Source organism: Berghia stephanieae, chromosome 1 (genome assembly GCF_034508935.2).
Source record: "Berghia stephanieae isolate SIO BIC M18660-M18661 chromosome 1, UCSD_Bste_1.3, whole genome shotgun sequence".
Classification (NCBI taxonomy): domain Eukaryota; kingdom Metazoa; phylum Mollusca; class Gastropoda; order Nudibranchia; family Aeolidiidae; genus Berghia; species Berghia stephanieae.
In genome coordinates this window covers 126,369,823-126,388,066 of record NC_088360.1, presented here as the reverse complement: position 1 = coordinate 126,388,066, position 18,244 = coordinate 126,369,823, and the positions used below count along the sequence as shown (strand labels likewise).

General features: G+C 37.0%; 1 protein-coding gene across 1 annotated transcript in view; it reads left to right on the top strand.

The window, feature by feature from the left end:
* The first annotated feature begins 8,640 nt into the window (after positions 1-8,640).
* LOC144963062 (actin-histidine N-methyltransferase-like) overlaps positions 8,641-18,244 on the top strand; it is a 27,275-nt gene continuing 17,671 nt past the window's right edge. The window contains exons 1-4 of the mRNA XM_078896679.1: positions 8,641-8,767; positions 16,447-16,677; positions 17,315-17,407; positions 17,970-18,115. Of these exons, the coding sequence (XP_078752805.1) occupies positions 16,467-16,677; positions 17,315-17,407; positions 17,970-18,115 (450 nt within the window). The 5' untranslated portion in view covers positions 8,641-8,767; positions 16,447-16,466. The remainder of the gene's footprint in view (positions 8,768-16,446; positions 16,678-17,314; positions 17,408-17,969; positions 18,116-18,244) is intronic.

Here is an 18,244-nt window from a genome sequence, read left to right as displayed (position 1 = left end):
TTTACACGGTCAAAGGCCTTTTTGTAATCAATAAAACATATATACACATCTTTTTGCATTTCAAGATAGCGATCTATTAATGTTGTTAATGTGAAAATAATTCAGAAAAGTGAGTGGAGCAGGCACTTATGTTGGTAACAACAAGATATGAAGTGAGTAGAAAAGTGCCAGAAGACAATAGAGAATAAAAAAAATTTTTTTTTCGCGGCGGTGGTGGGGTTTGAACCTGCGACCTTATTGGTACGACAACTCCGCCTGGCAGGTGAGAGCGTGGCTCTACCGTGTGAGCTATCCACGAACACAAAAATATTCGTTTCAAACCCAAAGTCATTTCTAGATCCCTCTCTCACCCACTTATTGAGATCGCCGATTCGTTCACCACCATCGCGAAGTAATTTTGACCAGCAGTTAAGCTTAATAGCCAATATTCTCATCACAAACATATAACATAGAAACGATTGAGACATTGAGTATGCTCCGGTGTATGGGGTGAATTTTTAATTCAGAAAAGTGAGTGGAGCAGGCACTTATGTTGGTAACAACAAGATATGAAGTGAATAGAAAAGTGCCAGAAGACAATAGAGAATAAAATTTTTTTTTTTTTGAAACGAATATTTTTGTGTTCGTGGATAGCTCACACGGTAGAGCCACGCTCTCACCTGCCAGGCGGAGTTGTCGTACCAATAAGGTCGCAGGTTCAAACCCCACCACCGCCGCGGAAAAAATTTTTTTTATTCTCTATTGTCTTCTGGCACTTTTCTACTCACTTCATATCTTGTTGTTACCAACATAAGTGCCTGCTCCACTCACTTTTCTGAATTAAAAATTCACCCCATACACCGGAGCATACTCAATGTCTCAATCGTTTCTATGTTATATGTTTGTGATGAGAATATTGGCTATTAAGCTTAACTGCTGGTCAAAATTACTTCGCGATGGTGGTGAACGAATCGGCGATCTCAAGAAGTGGGTGAGAGAGGGATCTAGAAATGACTTTGGGTTTGAAACGAATATTTTTGTGTTCGTGGATAGCTCACACGGTAGAGCCACGCTCTCACCTGCCAGGCGGAGTTGTCGTACCAATAAGGTCGCAGGTTCAAACCCCACCACCGCCGCGAAAAAAATTTTTTTATTCTCTATTGTCTTCTGGCACTTTTCTACTCACTTCATATCTTAATGTGAAAATAGTATTTCTTGTCCCACTATCTGGTACAAATCCAAATTGAAGATTACTGATTTCTGGTCTGATCTTATTCCTCATTCTCTCCATCAAGATACGAAGCAATATTTTTGTAATATGACTCATTTAACTGATTGTTCTATGAAGTCCACATTCGTTGGCTCCCGGTTTCTTTGGTAACATTATGATTATTGATTTGCTCATTTCACTGGGTATCTCCCCAGAATCGTAAATTAACTTTACCATTTCAGTTAATTTATCAATTCCCCAATCTCCAAGTGCTTCAATCAATTCTACATGAATATTGTCAGGTCCAGGTGCTTTTCCCCTCTTCATCTTTCTGAGTGCATTCTCCACTTCAGCTTTTAAGATAGGTGGTTCTTCTATGGAGTTATGGATTTGCGGTTTTACATATTTGGGATACATTATTACATCTGATGGTAGATCCACCCATGAAATTAAAAGAAGAATTGCTTTAGCAAAGAATACATATAATCAATTAAAGCAAATCATGAACAACCACAACATTGAGATGGCAACAAAACTCCGAGTAATGAAATCATACATGTGGTCTGTGCTTCTTTATGGCAGCGAATGTTGGAAGATTAACAAAGAATGTGACTGTAGAATAATTGCAGCCGAAATTTGGTTTTATAGACGCATTCTTAGAATCTCATGGAAAGATAAAAAAAAAAAAAAAACGAGGAGGTATTAAAAGAAATTGGAGTACGACCAACTTTGGTAAACACCATCAGAAAAAGACAGTTAAAATTTCTCGGACATATTTACAGAAAAAAACGGTATTGAAAAGATTGTACTTACGGGTAAAGTTGCTGGAAAGAAAAGAAGAGGGAGACAGAGGATAGATTACATTGACAATCTGAACAGATGGATTGGTGGGGGAGGAACAGGAATCGAGCTATTGAGAAGATCTGAGGACAGATTATATGGTTGGAGGGACATGATCGCCGATGTCTGCAACAGGCCTGGGACTTGATGATGATGATGATGATGATGATGATGATGATGATGATGATGATGATTTGTTCATCTTTTCACCACCAGTGATTAGTAAGGCTATTCTGTGCGGCTATGTGGTCTAGTGTTATGAAACTCGCTTTCGGATTCTCTCACCGTACTCAGATGTTAAATGAGTACCTGGCCGTTAACAGCGTTGTCTTTGTCCGAAAAAGTGTAATATCGCCTAACAGGCGTCATGTCCCGTCCTACATGTTAAATGTTGCTGTTGATCAGGGACCCCTTGTAAAGCGCTCTGAGCACATTTAGTGGATATTGCGCTGTATAAAGCTCAATTTTTTTATTTAAAAAAAAAATAAATTATGGTATACAGTCACTAGCCGCTTTTTAAAAAATTATTTTGGTCTAAAATAATCTTTATCTCTCAAGTAAATAAATAGATTAAACTTTAAAGGAATGAATAAATGAGCGTTATAAAAATGTTGCCCTATCTTATAATTTTATAAAGCGACATAGTCAATTAAATTATCCAAGTTTCCAACGATCAGCGGAATTCCGTGGTTTCAGTTAATGTCCGTGGATTCCGTGGTCAAAACAGGGAAAAAAAAAACGAGCTCGGGGAAAAAGATCGCTGCGATCGATAAAAAAAAAAGGTTGTTGTGTTTTTTATTTCAAGCAGTTGAGACATAATAGATTGGCACATATATATATACGCACATAAATAACATCATCATCATCATCATCATCATCATCATCATCATCATCATCATCATCATCATCATCATCATCATCATCATCCTCCTCCTCCTCATCATCATCATCGTCATCCTCATCACAACAACCTTCCAATATAGTCTGTTCCACAACCTGTTGACATGGATATCTTCACAACCTTCTGTTGGATTTTATTGAAAATGGACTCAACACTAGAATTGTTAGTGACATTAAGCTGATTAAAAAAAAACAACAAAAAAATAAAACTGGTTACAGTACCATACTTTGGGATTTTTCTTCTTTACGGTATATAAAAAAACGAAGGGTCTGGGATGAGTGAATAAATGGATGGTTTACAATATCAGTATTATACACAGTGAATTATGTTGTGATTACAATCACTGAACGCCCCACAGGCTTAACCATAGGTTCACTTTTCACGAGATTCGTGTGCACGTGCGCACTAACATTGCCACCCTGGGTTCAAAATGGCACAGCAAATTGTACACTTTGTACACACTTTACAAAGAATTGTTACATTTTAATAGTTGAAAGTCAGTGGCGTCGCTGTCTGAATTTTTAAGATAAAAAAAAATTGATAACAATATGGCAACATGCATATTTGTCACAATTAAAATAAAATTCAAGTATTTCCCCAGTGAGGCGAAGGGCAGAATTATTTTTCATGGCATGAGGCGAATGGCAATATTATTAATAGATTGCCCACAACCAGGAACTCAGAGTTGAGAGGACAAAATAATAAATATGTCATTTTGAGTATGAACGTCTTGTATTTGAATACTGGTTCATTTGAAAGGTTATACTGTACAAAAATTACATGGAATCTGGTGTTAAAGAAGGTTAGATTATTTGTATTTGTTTTTATTGACTCTATTAATCCTTGATTTGGTTATGAATTATTTTTTTTTCACTTAAAATTGATAATTTATATTGTAAAGTATTACACGAGAATGAGCGCTGTATAAATGTGTATTATTATTATTATTATTATTATTATTATTATTATTATTATTATTATTATTATTATTATTATTATTATTATTATTATAGATTCCGTGATATTTATTTCACATTAATCACATTCAAACCCCCCTCCTCTCCCCTGTGAACATAATTCAAGAATGGCAAACATGTACCCTGTTCGATGTGTGACCAGTGGGTTTTGTGCGACTTTTATGAGTTGTCTTGTTCAACAGTTGGTCGGAGATTTTGTTGTCTTTGTGAAAGGCATTTCTCCTTGTCCTATCGAACACGGGCGTAAAATTTCGGAGGACCCCCCACCCCCTCCCCCTGTTTTGTTGTTGTTGTTGTTGTTGTTGGTTTTTTTGTTTGTTTGTTTGTTTTTTTTAGATCAATGTCTTTGTCTCTACAATGTATAAGCACCTCATTGACTGCTTGCGTCGTCCAATATATTATCTGCCCATTGCCCACCGAGAGGAGATAAATTATAAATGCCATGAGCTTTTTTTCAACTCTAATTAAATGATATATATTGTGACACTCTTTCAAGCAATATTTCAAACAACCCTAAATTATTTGCTATGCTACGCCACTGAATGGAACTTTGTTGTAACTATTTTACCCACGGGAAAGAGAATCAACACGCCATTACTGTGTCATATCTTGAGTTTTCTATGAGGAGTGTAGTTTTCAATACGATTCAATAGTCTGACGTCACGCCGCCTGGCGGCGGCCATCTTGGTTCTAAACAAAGAAAATCATTACTTTTTATTTTTCATGCTGGCTAGAACTTTTCATATGCCTTGTGATCAGAATGTGTAAAAGTCAAAACATGATCACATTTATTGGTTTTTTTTTTTCCCTCTGGATACCCTTTATGTTCGCCGGAGAAATATTTCATACGGGCGTCCGCCATTGTTCCGATAGTTTAGAGCCAATGTTACTAAGTTACCATGCGTCATTAGGAAGGAAGTGACGTTACGACTGTTGAAGAGTATTGCAGGGTGGCGATGTAGTATCTTTTGGTTTTATCTTCATGTAACGTATATTATTGTAATATTTTGTAGTTTTCAATGAGAAGACAATGTAGTCGATGGAGTTAAATGAGGGGGATGTAATAGTTTGCTGTTTTCTCCGGTGTCTCAACCTGTCCGGCTGCTAACACAACTGCCACATTTGATTTTGCTCCCATCTCCTCGATACGAGCTGCTATAAGTAGCTCTTCATAAACGACACCAGCGTCGTATTTGAATTTGAGGGCATTTTTCACGGGTCCTTCTGACATTCCGTGAAAAAATCAACATGTCCGCTCCACCTGTGCCACCCAAGCCTGAAGCCTAACAGCCCAAGCTGTGACTGCCTCATTATCTACCTGCGACGCGATGGCAATCTTTTGTAAGAGATCGGCAGAAGGCAAAATATTACTATAAAGTCGATCAAGACTTTGAATGATTGCGTCGCAGGTCACTTCCTCCCCCATCTGAAGAATGAGTTCTTCCGGTATACCATTTAGAGAGCGTCTCATGGCCGCCACAAGGATGCGTCCGAGAACATATTAGAGCACTGGAGGTCTTTAACCTCCACGTTGGGCGCCATTGTAATATGGAGATTTAGACTTGCAGGGGGACAATGTAGTAGTATCTTTAGTTTTCTCTTCAAGTTACGTATGTAGTCGATGGAGTTAAATGAGGGAGGATGTATCTTTTAGTTTTCAATGAGGAGGATGTGATAGGGAGGATGTATGGCATGGTTCTGAGAGGGGTGGGAAGAGGTATCTCTTGAGAATGATATGTAAGTTTGTATCTTGAAAATGAAATGTAGTTTGTGTTATGTTGTTGGTAATTGGTGTTGCTGCCTGTGCTGCTATTTTGGCAGACAGCGTGGCAGGCTTCTTGAAGATTGGAACGAATGAAGGGGGAGTAAAAAAAAAACCCAACAAAGCTAGTTCTTATTTTGCGCACGAGATATGATGGGTTTTTCTCTCGCGCAACACTCAGGGTCGTGATTGGTTTTTATAAGGAAGGGGCGACACTGTCAAATAAAGAAATAGAAATAACACACTATTAAATTTTACTATCTAATAGTTTAATTTAACTAAAGCTCTCTCAACGTGAGTCGGGAGGCGAAGGACCTATATATATTATATAATGGAATAGAAAATGAAGATTGGCACTCAGCCCTCAACGCGAGTCGAGTGGCGATATGGACAAAATAAGTAATAACATGATAATTGAACGTATTAAAAGAATATTCACAAAGTAATATAATGGCATCGAAATAAGAATAAGAATAAGAAGATTGGCACTCAGTCACTCAGTCCTCAACGTGAGTCGAAGGGCGATTAGGTCAAAATAAGCAATACAATGATAATTGAATGTATTAATAAAAATGAATATTCACAAAGTAAGATAATTGAACCGAATATGCCAACATCATTGATAAAAGCATAAGATATAAATCGCTACTACAATCTCAGAAGTTTGGTATGATTCCATGATGCAGGGCATCATCGGGACATTATACAACTATAACAATTAATGACCATTAAAGCTTAATGACAGACAGAGAAACAGATAGGTAACTATACAGCTAGTCAGACAATAGGCATTTTTGCCTATATGTGTAGCAGGTGACAGGCATATAGATAGTTGAACAGATTATTAGGTAGATTGATATGTAACCAACTGTCATCTCATACTAAGTAATTGAAAAGGTAGATATATAAAGATGGGTATGTGCATAGGATGACATATCTAAGTATATAGATAGATAGATCCGTAGGTCGATAGGTAGATGGATGGATAGATAGATAGATAGATAGATAGATAGATAGATAGATAGATAGATAGATAGATATGCAGATAGATACAGAGATAGATAAAGAGATATTATATAGATGGATAGATGGAAGGGATGTGACCATGACAGGATAACTACATCAACAAAATTAGAGCAGGCCGATATTATTTACAAATCCCCAATAATAAAGATCGGGGTAAGATTGTAATCGTGATAAACAGATTATTACTAGCACTCGCCTAATTAATTAATTAATTAATTAATTAGACTAATTATTTTCTTAATGACGAATAAAAGTTATTCATGCATGAATTCTTATGACAATGCTAATAATAAAAGTTCAACATACCTGTCAAATAAAGAAATAGAAATAACACATTATTAAATTTCACTATCTAATATTTTTATTTAATTAAAGCACTCTCAACGTGAGTCGGGAGGCGAATGACGTTGAAGCGAGGTACGCCACTAGTTTTATCCTTTCTCCCCCGCGCAACCGAAATGTGCGTTGTATGTGTGACGGCGCGCAGCATACCGCAAGACGAATAGAAGGAGACCATAACAGAAAGTGCTATTAAAAAAAAAAAGTAGTATGAAACCATCATACTACACATACATCTTCTCCAGCCAAAGGGAATTTAAAGTCATTGTCTTTGCGTGGAAGATATTGTTTACCATTTTCTGGGACATGGAAGGTATAGTTTATATGTATTTTCTTTAACAAGCACAAACAATGAACCCAGAACAATATGCTTCAACTTTACGAATACGGGTTGAGGTGTTAGAGATTCAATATTACAGCATGACAATGCGCGATCACAAACTAGTCGTCAAACCCAAGATGTATTGATTCGTTCAAACTTCCGACCCGACAGCACACTAGCCTTGGAAATAGTCTGGATCTTGCCCCGTCTGATCTTTTCTTGTTTTCCAGCTCAAGAAGTATCTGAAAGGAAATAGTAACAACAGTGAGTTGGAGATAGTGCAAGATGCTAGTAGATGGTGCGGAGGAAAATCATCAGGATTCTTTGCTGACGGAATGCGCCAATTTGTTCGGCGTTGGCAGCTTTGTGTTGCTCGTGGTGGCAATTATGTGGAAAAATAAATAAAAACTAGACGTAGCTGAGATTCTAAGCTTTATTGTCCTGTACATGCTGTTGAAAACAAAAAAAAGTTATATCAAAATGGTACTTACATAATATCAGCCCGCCCTAGTATATTTATCATTTCTTAGAAAGAAAAAATAAATCCTTACAATGTTCTGGAGGCCTAAAGGCATGTGTTCCTATTAACCAGTAGAAATTTGAAAGATGGTTCCAATTAGATAAATAGTTCCGATTAAGCTGCTGTTCTGATAAAGCGACGTTGCAATAACCAGCTTAAACTGTAGCTCGTGCGGCTATGTGATCGAGTGGTATGACACTCGCTTTCGGATCGGAAGGTCCTGGGTTCATAGGCGCATAGTTGAGTCCTTGGAAAAGGCTCTTTACTCACATTCTCTCACAGTACTCAGATGTAAAATGAGCACCTGACTGTTAACAGAGAGAGAGAGAGATAGATAGAGAGAGAGAGAGATAGATAGATAGATAGATAGATAGATAGATAGATAGAGAGAGAGAGAGAGAGAGAAGAGAGAGAGAGAGAAGAGAGAGAGAGAGAGAGAGAGAGAGAGAGAGAGAGAGAGAGAGAGAGAGAGATGATAATTGGATGAGACTAGCAATTATGTATGTTCACCCTCCTTATGTCACAATCGTGCTTACGTACGACATACACCTTGTAAAGCGCTTTGAGCACATTAGTGGACATTGCGCTATTTAAAGCTCACATTTTTTAAAGCTCAATTAGATAAATAGTTCAGATTAAGTTGCTGTTCTGTTAAAGCAACGTTGCAATAACCAGCTTCAACTGTAGTTCGTTTTCTGACCGAGCAATATTTATCGAGTTTTTTCATAATGAACTCTTCAGCATTAAAGTCAACATTCTTGCGTGCTTACACTTACATACGACATACACCGACTCTCCGCTCTCACTCTCACTCTCCTGCAGTTTTATATCTCACGCACATATTATAATTTGATGTAAAGCTCTATTTGCTCAAATTAAACTATATAAAAGGTGACAAATTAACTCTTACGTATATGTTTATAGAATTACTTATTTTTAATGTAGGTAATTAGAAGATAGGATCAAGGTGGACACTATCTACATTTGTTGACTCTAACCTATGACTATGAATATGAATGTCCGTACAACTGACTGCCGGTGCATTACTCTCGGTCGGCCTGCGACATGCTTACTCACTATAATTCTGCCTCAGCAGACCTCTTTTTAAAGATATTATTCCACTCTGAATAAAGTAGAATACTATTCCTCTATTCTCATCCTGGGTGAGAAAAGAAAAACAGTCGAGCTCTCATCCGCCTGGGCCTGACTGGAGAGAATAGAAAAACATTCGACTTCGACCTCTCCATCCTGGGTGAGATGAATAGAATAGCCTTAGTGGCACCTTCCCTCTATTCTCATCGCTGTATTGTATTAACCAACAGGTAGGGCAGCCTAGCCGCCGCCCCTTCTCGCTATTCTCACCCCTGTATTAACCAACAGGTAGGGTTAACTTAGCCGCCGCCCCTTCTCAAACTCAGTATTCTCACCTGATCATCATCATATCTCTGGTGACTGCTTTTACTCTTTTAGTGGTACTGGATGTAAGGAGCGTGACTGCTTTTACTCTTTTAAGTTGATTTCATCACAAAAACTATCCCTAATCACAATCGAGCGACACACGCTGCCACAGAAATGGCCTGCTGATCGGGCCTTTTTTTTACCGTTACGGGAGCAGTATGGGTGTTTTATATTAATAATAACAGGAAATCACTTTGATGAAAATGAATGAAACTTGGCATACAATTAATTAGAAAAGAGGTCAATCTATCCTCATCCTAGTGTACCAGTTTAGTTTGTCCCATTTTTAGAACCGGTAGAAATCAACCACTTTTTGCGACTGTTTCCAATATTTCGAAAACTATTTGAGATTCATTAACATGTATTCTCTATAATTTCCAAACTTTAGACATCTAGCATAAATACTTTTTGATGTCACCGACTAGCTACGCCATCACAAGACATTTGGTAGGCATGACGAGTCCATTAGTGCAAGGGGGGTGAAAGAATACCAAAGATATTGCCTCGCTGTTGTAATTAAAAATTGAGCTTTTTTATATAGCGCAATATCCACTAAACATGCCCAAAATACTCAAAGCGCTTTACAAGGAGTCCCTGGCCAACAGCAACATTTAACATGTAGGACCAGACATGACGCCTGTTACTGTTAGGCGATATTACAATTTTTTTTCGGACAGAGACAACGCTGTTAACGGCCAGGTACTCATTTTTCACCTGAGTGTGGTGAGAGAATGTGAGTAAAGAGCTTTCTCCAAGGACTCAACTATGCGCCGAGCGAGTATCGAACCCAGGACCTTCCGATTCGAAAGCGAGTGTCATACTACTAGACCACATAGCCGCAGTAAAAACATAAAAAATTTAAAAAAATAAAATTTGAATACACAATAAATATATATATGTTTGTCTTCCACTATTCATATTGCTAATTAACATTTAAAATAATTTACAGAAAATAGGAATTCATTCTATTGTCTAATGATATCCTATACCACCCTTTCACAGTTAAGCGAAATGGACTCGCCCAATTTCTAAGAATTGATCTTTTCCTTTTATGAGCATGGATATTATTATTTTGTGTTGACTTAGCTGTCTCACTTTCTCCCTACATTCGGTAATTTAACTTGTTTATATTTCCCCTCTCTCTCTCTTTCTCTCTCTCTCTCTCTCTCTCTCTCTCTCTCTCTCTCTCTCTCTCTCTCTCTCTCTCTCTCTCTCTCTCTCTCTCTCTCTCACTCTCTCTCTCTCTCTCTCTCTCCCTCTCCCAAACTCTATTTCTCTATATCATTTTATATTGTATTTTATTATTACATTTTATTATCTAAAAGTGAATCAATCAAAAACAGAATATACATAAATCAACAGAAATTTAAATGAATGGAAAAGTATGTAAACTGGGCAATTTGATCAATGAAAATGAAGACATCAGAAAACGAAAGCAGCTGGACACCAATGCATTCAACCAACTCAAAATTTATGGAATAGAAATAACATAATCAGTGAGAATAAACGAATACAGATTTACGTGGCACTGATTATTCCGATATTGACATATAATTGTGGAACCTGGGGCCTTACAAAAAAGAACTTAGAAAGTCTTGGTTCATACCACCGCAAACAATTACGTCGGGTAATTGGAATCTATTGGCCAGAGACAATTACAAATACTGATTTCTTTTTTTTTTAAACCAGGCTTCAACTCCTGAGTACAATAATAAAAGAACAGCGATGGTGGCTATTTGGTCACATCTTACGTCGAGAAGGTAACATCCCAGCCCAAACTGCAATGACAGAATATTTCCTTCATGACAACAAATTTGTAGGGAGAGCACCAACATCAATAGTAACTACCCTGAACTCGGATCTCTCTACATATCAGAAATTTCTGGATTCAGATGAGGCCGAATTAATCCCTGAAGAGCTAAGAAATATTGCAGTGCCCTCCGTACTAAAGTTACAACAAGATCTTGACAGCCTCAAAACTAAATTTATGGAACAAAAGCCATATAGTCATAAAGTGCCTGAGGCATTTGTGTTGAATTTGAAGTCGTCAGTTGTCACTGACAAATGATGTTGATGCAAGAGAAAGATTCCTTACTACCTTCTGCCCTTCAACTTGTAACAATTGGTCAATGACATTTGGATAGGATATTATGGAAAAATACTCTTTGCTAGATCTAACAGACTCAGCTTGCTAATCACTTCTTGATGGACAGGGGTTTGGGGGGGGGGGGTGTCAGAAAACATTTTGAGGGCGTCATGAATAGTTTTTTACATCTCATTCACGATGGGAAATAAAATAAATGCATGTTCTCCACTTGAGTCGTCACCGAAGTGGGTAGTTACGCGATTTACTAGGTACACATACCTAGGTTTAGGGTAATCTGTATGGATAAAAGATACTTGAATTTCATATTTAAATACAACAGAGAGAAAGGGTGAAAGGTGGCTGCTGCATATATAGGCTGATACAAGACATGATGTCACAATTCACAAGAAAAGCACATACATGAAAACTGAACACCATGACCCAGGAACAGCTCACAACAACATCGATCATGACAGTAAACAGAAGCACACAACACAGAAAGGCATATCATTCTGCCTTCTGAAAGCTCCTTGTGCGATATTTTCTTCCAATTTGTATTTTCACTATGGATCTTTTGTCATGCGTTTATTTATTCAATTTGTCAAAATCAGGGTTCCCACGCAACCTGGAAAACTGGGAAAAAACGTGAATTTAGATTTTGTTTTTCAAGGCCTTGAGAAAACCAAGGAAATCATGTTTGATTTTCCCAAAACTACGAAAAAAAACGGGAAATTTATTTTATAGAAAAAATGCTAGGAGGGTCATAAGTGACAAAAGGATCACATCAATTTTGTTGGGAGTGTGACGTTCAAAAAAATCAGTTCTGATATTGAGGAGAGATGCAAATCCTTGACTGATTGACAATGAGATAGTTCTGGGTACATATTTTTTCTTAGGATTAGTTGAGGGAATATTTGAGTTGTTTCCCTTAGAATGAGGAGCTTTTGGAAGGCCTCCCCAGCTTGACTGCACCCATAATTGATACCAGTCCCTTTGCTTGTGGAGTGAGTGCTCTATCAATTCTGGGTGGGGTTCCTGACCTCCCTTAGTGGGCAGGGAGGCACTTACTGTGTCTTCTATCCCCCTATATCTGTTTTCCAACATGCTCTTGTCTTTGTCTTGGGATGAGATAACTTGGTTTTGTCCTGGCCCTGGCCGGATACCCTAGCTGGGAGTTAGTTTTGGGAGAAGATTTTTTTTGTCTTGTAAACCATCTCTCTGTTATGTAGTTTATTATGTACTGTTTACATATTATACATGATTTGTGTACATTTGAGGTCTTAGTGAGGGCCTCTTCTTGTGGCTGGATGAGACTTTTAGGTGATCTCAAACTAAGTACACTGCAGGGATGTCACTTTTCCGGTTTTAGTCGGAAATCCAGTTTTTATACCACCAGCCGGTTTTAATCCGGAACCTCCGGTTTTTGTCCGTCGTCACTATTCAAGAACATTTTTTTTTTTTAAAGAAGAAGAAAAAAATCGCGATCGAGCCGGAACTTTTTCGCCGGGTGAATAATTTGGGCTGTCACCGCCGGTCGAATATTTGGGCACCTAAGGGAGCGTTCACATATTACGCCATAAAAAATTTGCCCTTTTTAGACCTCCCCCCTCCCCCAAGTCATCACTTGTCATCATTGACCTGACCCCCCCCCCCTCCCCCAACAGATGATGACGTCATCTAATTTAATAAAAACTAAAAGATAACTTTAATTTCACAATATTTATTATTCATTTTTCAAACCATAAACATTGATTATCAACGTTTGATAAAACACATTCAGACATTTTATTAATTTCAGAAACTGTTGATAATTTATGTTTTACGATACAATGGGGATATAAAATTTAAATTTGCAAAGATAAAATCTAACAAACATTATTTGAATTAGGCTACTTGGTGCAGGTGCTATTAAAAAAATTTCAGAAAGTGTAATTTAAAATAGTATAGGAGGCAAATTATTTTATAGCATATTAGTCTTTTAGTGGAATGAATTTCTGTTTCAATTTCCAAACATAAAATTAATTGATTCAAAAATGTTTCTGCCTTGGACCTCTGGCAATGTACTATAAATAGTATCATCAATTTCATCTTCATCGTCATCACTTTCTCCCATTTGCTGTTCTTCTTGTATGCCGCATTTTCGTGAATGGTCTTTCATTGCTGTGATCGAGGAGTGATACAATGAACATTTAGGGCAAGTTCGCCTTTTGAGAAGTGATACCCCTTTCCCATCTTGTTTCTTGAGAGATGGGCAATACTTATCATAGCAATTTATCTTTAGCTGTTTTGAAAGGAACAAACTTTGAAATAGGCTTAATTTGCCTATGTTTTGATGACATCATCTTGGGTCTGACCCCCCCCCCCCTCCCCCATGTCAACACATGTCAACATTTGGTAGACCCCCCCTCCCCCCCTAGCTGATGACGTAATATGTGAACGCTCCCTAAATGGTAGTTTATCTACGCCCATCCTCCTCACAATTCCTCCTTTAAAAAAATTTTTTTGGATAAATAAACAGTGGTTTTGAGAATTTCTCAGAAATTTTCCATTGAATTTGCCGTGTCAAACATTTCCCTCAAAACCACAAAATCACCATTATGTCTTATGTCATATTTTGACACCTGTGCAATAGTCTCATGAAATTTAGTGACGGTCCCGTTTTTATGACGTCGGGCCAGACTGAATGGCACCAGATGTCACAATTGACACAGACGACCAGTGGTGTTCTTTGATTAGCAAGTTGGTTGTTGAAGGGGAAGGGTAGGGACAAATCTCCCTCTCTCTCTTCTCTCTCCTCTCTCTCTCTCTCTCTCTCTCTCTCTCTCTCTCTCTCTCTCTCTCTCTCTCTCTCTCTCTCTCTCTCTCTCTCTCTCTCTCTCTCTCAACCATCCATTAAATCTTTACAAAAACTAAATTTATGTTTAATGATAAGAATGGATTTATACTAGTAATAGTAATATATTACATAATACCAATACAAAACTATGTTCCTGTTATTTTTACACTTTGCTTGCGTTTGACCGATGGACGGAGACATTTTCCTCCTTTTTGACAAATTGCTATTATTATCACTGAAAAAAAAACACTCACCAAAACCACTACATCATCTCTACCACCACATCATCATCCCTACCAACACTACTACTACAAATAACACCACATCATCCCTATCACCAGTACTACTACAACTACCACCACATCGTCATTCCTACCACAACTATTACAACCACCACCACACAATTATCTCTAAAAGACCACCACTACTACAACCACCACCACATCACATCCCTACCACCACTATACTACTACAACCACCATCACATCATCATCTCTAAGACCACTACTACTACTACTACTACTACTACTACTACTACTACTACTACTACTACTACTACAATCACCACCACATCATCATCCCTACCACCACTACCACATCATCCCTACCACCACTCCTACTACAACCACCACCACACCATCATCCCTAGCACCACTACTACTACAACTACAACCACATCATCAACCCTGCTACTACTACAACCACCACCACACCATCATCCCTAGCACCACAACTACTACAAATAACACCACATCATCCCTACCACCACTACTACTACAACTACCACTACATCATCATTCCTACCACAGCTACTACACCACCACCACCACACAATCATCCATACGACCAGTACTACTATAATCACTACCACATCATCCCTACCACCACTACTACTATAACCACCACCACATCATCATCCCTACTACAACCACCAAATGTAATTACACTTTCAACATTTGAAATTCTCCAAGTCGTGTCAGAAATTGCTGCGAGACAAATTTTGAATCGCATCTCAGTGAATTTGAGTGAAGTTTAAATTTATAGGTTATGGTTGCATGGGTGGGTCATGATCTTCACAATGAAAAATTTTCTCCTTTTATGTGACCAGTCATTCTCACCCCTGATAGCTATTGATATTAATTTGTCATATTTTGTTTTCAGCACTTATTTTATCAATTTGAAAACTGTTAACTCTCCTTTCTTTTGTGTGTTATTTGCTCTCAATTGCATTAATAAGTACTGAAACAATATTCCAAATTTGATATTTTTCAAATCCCTACAAAGCCCTTGACGTTGATTTGTATCTCGTCCTCCCAAGTTTTCAGGCTTTTTTTAATTTGCCTGGTGGCATCCCTGACACTGACAACTTGGAATCTACATCTTATCCTATTTAAACCAATTCCCCTTTGTCTTCCTTTTCTTTGGTGCTTTAATTGTAATTCTATAACTTTTTACTATCCTATTTTCTTCCTTTTTTTCTGGTGCTGATATAACCTTAATGTGTTGCAAGCGCCCTTAAAAACAAAGCAAACAAGCTCTATCAATTGCGCAATCAGGATGACCTGATAAAGGCAAAGGTTGTAAAATCAGCTTACAAATATGCTGGTGATTGAACCCCAGGCCTTCTGCTTACTAGTAATCAGAAGGTCTGAGGTTCGATCCTCGGTCCAGGTAGATCGATTTTTTTAGGATGTTTTTTTTCTTGTACTTTTCTTTCTTGATTTGTCTGGTACCTTTCATATACACTTGATTACATTTCATATTCTCATCTTTCTCATTTCCATGCACATGCACACCTTTCTCTTTTTCAGTCCTCCCCCCTTCACTCCCTCTCTTTTTTTATCCCTTCATAATTAAATTTAATTGTATAAATGTAAATTTATAAATATTTCACTTTTTGAGCCATATTTATTCCTTATATTTTCGTCATATATTAATACACCTAGTCTCTACTTGAAAACTCTTTCCCTGTGTAGTTGAAAAATAGGAATCTTTTTAAAAGTAGAATCACATGGAATCACCATTGGATCAATAGATCTAAGGTGTTGTTAGTCAATCAAAGACAAATATGATTTTGCTCATGTGACTCTTTTCGGTCATTTCAGTCCCGGTAACATTTATGTTTTTTTTTTCATAGACTCATAACCATATTATTCACAAGTTCATGAGACATTTTACTTCCATTTTCAGCATTTGTATTGGTAATAAAAATGGGTAAAAAACAGAAGAAAAATACAAAAGGAGGCAGTGGAGGAGCTAGTCAACCTTCAACACAGCAACAAAAGAAGCAAGAACAACAACAGCAGCAGCAACAACAGCAACCATCATCAAGTAAATCCGAAGAAAATGTTCAATCTCAGCAAGAATTGTCTAAGAGTGCCAAACGAGAAATTGCAGAGTTCATTACACAATTACTTGAGGGTATGAATGTGATATTTTATAACTTTTTAAGGCTTCTAAAGGGATTTGAAAATTGTTCATTTGATGGAACCAATAGTCAATTGTTAAGATATACATAAAGCTTAAAATTTCCCTTTGCAAATGGTACAAAATTTAGCTTTGTACATTATTTGATGGCCGTGGTATCAAAAGTTGAATTGTCAGATTTAGAAAAAATATTGATTGCCTCGCGTGAAACAAACACACACACACACACACACACACAAATTTTAATTTCACGAAAATTTCATTTGTGATGATGATTATTTTAGACTTGGATGTTTCAAGTTTATAAATTTCATTTTACTTTCTTTTTTTTTCTTTTTTTTCATGGAAAATTTGAAATATATGGAAGTCAAGCTCACTTTAACTGTAATGTGATATTCCAACCAGGGTTGTACTCTTAATAATGCTTTCACCATAAATGTTGTTGAGGTCAAATAGGAATCATTTTGTTTTGAAGGGATAAATTAGATTGAAAAATTCCTATCTATCTGGTATATTAAAGATCTGATCCCATTTCTTTTTATAAATGTTATTTTAAAAATTGTCACCACCACTATGATTCTGGTAAACATTTTTGAAAAAAGTATCCATCCCTTTTATTTTTCATTTACAGTATGTTCCAAACCTCCCGAATCTGGTGCAAAAGAATGGGAAGATTACCCCGAAATCCATGGCATCGTGGAGAAAATTAGAAATATACAGTCTGGTAAATTTTGCTTATTTATCTCAAGACTTATTGATTTAATATCGATCTGAGACAGATCTTCTTTTTGTCAAAGTTTTAATCGAAAGAAAGTATGAAGCATAAAATTCTTTCATGTTAAAAGATGAAACAATAAATTCAATCTCTATTAAAAAAATGAAAGCAAACTTTTTACATGTGTTCATTAATATTGAGTTCAGAACTCAAAAACTTCGATATGCAGAAGCCTGGAGGGAATGTTGGACAAATACCATGCCCAAGGGAGGTGCACTCCATAGTCTATATCTATATCTGAATACTGTTGCCATCGTTCTGCCCATTCACAACTATTTGTTTGTAGCCACCCAGATTAAAGTTCATCATCTGTTGACCGAATTTAAAAAGAAATAGAAATTTTTATATATGCTGTCAAAAGGGCTTTTTTTTCTTCTTCAAAACTTATGAATGAGAAAAAAAATGTTTTAAATAACACCTAGAAATTAGGCCATTACTTCGTAGAAATGTTTACGAAAAAAAACCATACTCCTGTATAACTGATGTAATGCCTATCTTTTACTATATCCAGTTTTAGCTCCTGCTCAAACAAACAGATCAGAGACTTTTGGGAATTTTCTGTCTTGGTTTAAAGAAAATGGAGTGGACACCTCTTGCATAGATATCATGGAATATCCAGATTATGGATTTGGTTTAAAATGTGTCAAGGACCTGAAGGTAAATGGACTATTGTGGATTTTCTTATATCTTCCAAAAATGGGATGTAAAAACTTCTATTAAAAATTGTTGACGGCACTTTTATAAGATAAAAATTAATCGAATTTGGTTACATCTACTGAGCAGAAT